Below are 6,000 nucleotides of genomic sequence, written 5' to 3' on the forward strand. Positions count from 1 at the left end.
CTCTGTTATCACCTTGTTTGGAAGGAGAAGGTGTGCCTAGACTAATCGCAAGAAATATAAAACTTCCATTTTGAAAAATAGCTATTTCATTGTTCAGACAGATATTTACAGAGATCTCACTGCTGTCTGTCATCTTTTCTGATATACAGAACGTGTGTCGAGGTACTGAAAACCTCTTAAGAAAGCAAGAGAAATACCACTATGACCAAAGACGGCTATGTGTGAAGTGACTCCTCTGGTAATGTCAGATCCTTGTTGTTGTAGAATGAAAATCTGGAAGCATTTAATTGATTTCCTCCAGGACTAAAAAAGCTCAAACCCACGATACCCACTCCTTTCCCCCCTGCTCTGTGCAATCAGTGGTGTAACTTGTCCTCTGCTTTTCCTCCCTTCCTCTTTTTTTTAAAGCTGCTTTGAGTTTCTAGTATAACTCAAATTAATATTAATCTGTTTGCATCACTAAGAGAACAAAGCCAGTCTTTTACGTCACAGTTCATCAGTCCACAGCTATGGTTTACTAATTCCAGGGTTCTGTCAAAATGTCCATTTATTGTCAAAGGTTGGAAAGTGGGAGCTGCGCCTGGGTTTGTATTTTTTTACCAGTACAATGTAATATATACACACACAGAATTCTAGTTCAATTTACAGCAACAAACCTCAACTTCGTGTGCACTTTTCATTTACGTTTTTTTTAAAAGCAGGTATGGAAAATGTATTCATTTTTATTCTAAATTTAGAGACACTCATTGAAAATAAGCAGTATTCAGGTCTTTAGAATTTATAAAATGATCAGTCATGCAAAAATTTAATGTTGGTGCTTGAAGTAACGATGTCCCTGGCATTGCATTCCCTCCCCCTGGCTTGACAGAGAACAAAGATGGCATTGTGACGGCATTTTACAGTTTATACTGGAGGTAAGTGTTCACAGCTACATCAGGACAGAAGTTTGAATGAGTGTATAACCATTTTCAGTCCAATTTCCATTAAAAGAAAGGCTTTTTTGGATAGAAGGATAGAACAGTTGATTTAAACTCCCCTCAGTGATAGCAGATGGGGGTTTTAAACCATATCCTGAGTTGACTTCAAACGGCAGAGAGAAAATATCACAGAAGTATGGAACAAGCTGCTAAAGCAGCCGACAGAGAGTGAAAGGAAGGACACAGAAACTCCGGAAAGTGGGAAAGCCAAAGGCAGACTGACATCATCGCTGTAGTCAAAAGTGTCAAGCGAAGATACAGCTGAGCCCACTCACAAGATTTTCCACTCCATTTTGCTAGTCACACACATGCAACCTGACAAAGTGTGAAAGGCAGTGTCTGTTTACAGGTTTATTTTTCCAGTGGTTTCCTTTTTTTTTTCCGTTAAATTTTCTGCAGAAATTAACTGTATTAAGGCTACTGCCAACATGAGGTTAAGTGCTTCAGAGGAGGAATTTGTTTACAGAGAAGAAAGGGAAGCACTCACACCATTAAGATGACTGTCACTAAGCTCTGCAGGTATTTAGGAGATGGAAAAACTTCAAATTAGGAGTAAGGTGGACAGAGACATGAAAGATAAGGGCACGCTAAAACCTTTAGGCTAGAAGAAGAGCTTAATATTCACAAAATCCCTACAGCTTTAAGCATCAGTATCAAGAAAAAATGGGGAAAATATGTCAAAAAATGGCTGGATGGAGCAATTAGATCCTAGAGCTGAATAGCTTTATGAAAGTGAAAATATGAGACAGTGCCTATTTGACACCGGGGGACTAGACTTGGTGGCTCAGGAGATCTCTTTCAGCCCTGTCTATGTCTACAGTCCTGTCTACAGTCTGTCTTCCTAGATTACAGTATGTGAGACAATGCGTTTTTCTTCTCACTCGGAAAATGTAGCCTTCAGGAGGCCAGTAAGAGGGGACAGGCTCGTTATGAGTCAGTTCAGAGACAGAGTTCATGGCCAAAACAAAAGTCCCCTGAAATCCAGAGGGTCTAACTACCATCCACAGTAAGACTTGAGCTGGATGGTGAGTTGTAGATACTCAAAAGTAATAAAGAAAACAGTGAACTTGTACATAAAAGCAGAAAAATCACTAAATCTTTCACAAAAAGCACTAGGCAAAAATGCCAGGCCTCCCTCTCACTGGGCCAGGATCAACTGTTTGAAGAGTAGGACTATGAGGGTCATGCAATAGCAAGCCCGAAGAACAGGCTGCCCCAAGGACTGGTGTGATGTGAGTTAATATAATTATTTGCTAGCTTGGAAGGCAGAAGGGACTGGAAGGAGCAACCAAGGACAGAACGTCAGAAGTACCAAAAGTACCAAAAGCAAAACCAAAGTAATGCAAGCTGAAGAAATGATTTAGTCTACTCATGGACATTGCACATATTCTGTTAGGAAAAAAACCTGAATGGTGGATAAGTGAAGATCTGAAACATGGAACTGAACATAGAGCCTTATATACTCTGCAGTAGTACTCAAAATATGTTGCACTTTTATTGGTATAAAGAATGACCCAAACGATTTAAAATTTAATAAGAGGAGAGAACATGAAGGTGGGCAATAAGGTCGAACATACAGGTCTTACAATAGCTGGTAAGCCTTGCTACTTCTCTTGGTGATTTTTGGCTATTACTGATGTGTTTGTAAATAAAAATATTCTCTATATTAACAGATAAATTACACATTAGGGATAGTGGCTGGAGTGAGAGGAAAAAGCAAATCTAAAACCCCTCAATAACATTGTTTTGCATACAAAGGGGCAGCATGGAATAAAGTAAGTTAAAATGCTATCTTACAAACTCATCTTTACTCAGAATCTGCTGTTTGGTTTTGATTAGCTTAACTAGAGGAATTAAAACAGGATCCTGAGAAGGACAACAGAAATTATTAATAGCATGGTGACTGACAAGATTAAGTTTAAAAGAAAAAAGAGGTTTCATAGTAGATATAAAAAAAGGCTTCCAAAACTGGTGATGGGTCAGGTGTCTAGCATTTTTGGGTTTTATTGTTATACAAGTAATGAAAAACAAAAGATTTAAAGCTATTTATTAATGAGAGAATGTCATCAGTGGGGTGTTTTGTCATAGGAACTGCAGAAGAGCTATGTTGGAGCATCCATGAAACAGGATTTATGATAAAAAACAATGAAATTTATTCTTCAGAGTGCCATTAGCCCCAAATTGTGAGGAAGAAAGGTACTCTACAGGCAGTCTGTCTTACTAGGCTCCATGAGAGCTATTGCAATATGATCAGGATAGGGCCAATTTTGAGAATTTCTTGAAACTTCTGGAACTGCTCCCTGTCTTGACTAGATGAACTAGACTGTATTTCAGGTAAATCAATGCTTTTGTTCCCAGCCTAAGACTCCTATAAGACAATTTAGGCAACCCTTCAACCAAATTACATAAGAAGTAAAAATCAAACAAAAGGTAGCTCAGTGGCCCTAGGGCACTGAATATTAGATGCAAAGTGTAATTGTACATTAATTCACACTTGTAATGGTAAAAAAGGAATATAAAAAATAATCTCAACAGCTTCTCTTTTTTGTGGAGGGGGGCGAGGAGAAAAAGAAAGTTCACTTCCTCAGATCCAAGAGTGCTAACGATGATGAAAATCTTTTGCACTCTGGGTAACAAACATTGTCTGCTTTGCTTGACTGATGAAGATTGGCTGAGTTCTTACATTATAGAAGTTTGTCTTGTATGGGCTGAAGTGACAAGACAATAACTAAGTGCTAATTGTGCATAACCAACTCTAAAGATATGCAGCCCCATTATGGCATGTAATAAATGAAGCGAACAACAGAAATATATTAGGTGCTTTAATAATGATACTAGAACTGTGGTTTGAAAAAAACAGGGATGTGAAGGGTTTAAGAAACGAAACCTAGGAGTGTGCATGTGTCTTACTTAAGTCAGTACTACAGAAGGCTCAGCCTGCCTTACTCTGAATACAGCCTCTTATTTCTGTGGCAAGACAAAATTGATATAGGACTTTAAATAGCATTAGAACCTATAATTACTTTGCATTATTATATAGTTTAAGCAGTGGTTATTACTTGCCTGGTATTTTAATTTCCCATGCAACATGATGAAAAAGGTCAATTTGGCTTTTTTTAAAGAGCGTAATTGTAGTGTGCTACACTTATTAGCAGCTGTACATTTTATGGTTCTTTAGGGATGTTTGATTTTTAAATGACTACAGTGTTACAAAATAATACATTGTAGGACAATGTGTGTTAGCACAGCTTATTTAGAGCTGTATCTAACTTTGTCATGTTAGACTACTATCTTCCTAATTTTTGTTTCTTCCCTAGAAATGTACATCGTGTTTCTTCCCACCTGAAAATGAAAAAAAATATTAACGCTATAAAACTCTAAATAGGATCATGTAATAACTGAAAAATAACTGCAAATAATAGGTGCATTAAGGAATGGACATAACTGGTTCTCTCATTTCCTAGGCTTCACAGAAGTCATTGGCAAAGCTGCTAGCAGCTCTCGTGGAGTCAGAAATGGAGCTCTCGTGAAATCTCTGACAGGATTTGGTCACTACTCTGCATGTAGTTGCTATAAATTCAGCTGTATTTACCTCTGAAAAATTCAGCTGTTACAATTCTATCATTTTTGACATTTGTTCTGCAACTCTAACTTATGGGTGATGCTTCAGAACAAAGTGTCGGGTTTGGATCCTTGGGATTTTTATAACCTACATTTAGGATATGGAAATAAAAACGGAACACAAGAAGTCCAGTGCTGCTACAGAGAAAATGGTGGGAACAACATCTTTTAATTTTAAATGATTACAGTTCTAGCAACAGGAAGAAACAACATGTACTTTAAAAGAAATAAATGTCATAAAAATGAAAAATTAAAGTGAAATTAATGTAATAATGACAAATGGTACTGCTATGCTCTTCTGCAGAAAAGGATCTCAAAGTCCTTTATAAATATTAATTAATTAAACTTGACAGCCTTTTGAAGGAGAGGGAGTAATATTACTCTTTTTTATTGATGCGGGATTTGAGGCACAAAAAGTTTTCTGGCCAAGGTCATGAAAGATTTTCTGTATCAGTCCCAGGAAAAGTTCCAGGTCTTACTCTCAGTGTTGGGTTTCCACTACTGGTAGATGTTTCCTCTTCACTTGAATGTATGCTCACACTAGTGCCGAATTAGCACTTAGCTTATGGAACAGACCCAAGAAATTCTCTTACCTCTGATTACAAAGTTGACATGCAAAACAGTCCAGGTGATAAACATTGTCCTTTGCTCTCATCACCATCTCAAAAGCAGGTATGAGCTTACTGCAGGCAGCACAGTTTCCTGTAACACCAAATAACCTGGAGATACAGAAAGAAATATATTCCTGAAGATGCTTAACTGGAAACCACACTTACTTGGGTTTTATCTTTTTTCTTTTTCTTTTTTTGTTTCTTTTTTCTCAGCAGTTGCCTGGCCTTTGATTGACTTCCCAGCACACCTCCCTTTGGAAAAGCTGGTCTTTGGTGGTACAAGTCTGCTCAATTTACAATACAAAGGCATAGTCCTTTTTACCAGGGAGAGCTTTATGAAGCAGTGACAGACTAATATTGCACCTATTGTGATGTTATTTTTTTCTGCAGGTTATACTGACCTTTCCTGATAAAAGAAACATCTTGTTAAACTAAACAAAGAAATAGTAAACAGATTAAGGATGTTACATAACTGTGCAGACAGAGGTCAAGCTGTTTGCATATGCGGCAAGAGTCTTCTGCTTGGATCCTGCCATACAGACGAGCCACATAACCTTGGCTTTTGGTGCTATTTATTATTAAAACACACTTTAGCTAGAAAAGAAATAACACTTGAAAAAGCCAATATTCTTCGCATTTTTGACATCTAGTGCTAAAAGCTTTACCACTATTATTAAAAGAACATTTTATGAACAAGTCATTTAAATTGTCAGAAAGCATTAGCGGTTCATGCACCTTACAACCCTATACCATAGTTATTGCTATGATTATGTTATTCAGGTAGCGCATTA

The 6,000-nt window shown here is 37.4% G+C and overlaps 1 protein-coding gene across 3 annotated transcripts in view; it reads right to left on the bottom strand.

Moving 5' to 3' along the window:
- LMO3 (LIM domain only 3) overlaps positions 1–6,000 on the bottom strand; it is a 61,384-nt gene that overhangs the window by 8,191 nt on the left and 47,193 nt on the right. For all 3 annotated transcript variants that reach the window (XM_005233807.4, XM_005233808.4, XM_055808623.1), the window contains one exon: positions 5,192–5,317. In XM_005233807.4, the coding sequence (XP_005233864.1) occupies positions 5,192–5,317 (126 nt within the window). The remainder of the gene's footprint in view (positions 1–5,191; positions 5,318–6,000) is intronic.

The sequence above is a fragment of the Falco peregrinus genome, chromosome 6 (assembly GCF_023634155.1).
Source record: "Falco peregrinus isolate bFalPer1 chromosome 6, bFalPer1.pri, whole genome shotgun sequence".
NCBI lineage: Eukaryota > Metazoa > Chordata > Aves > Falconiformes > Falconidae > Falco > Falco peregrinus.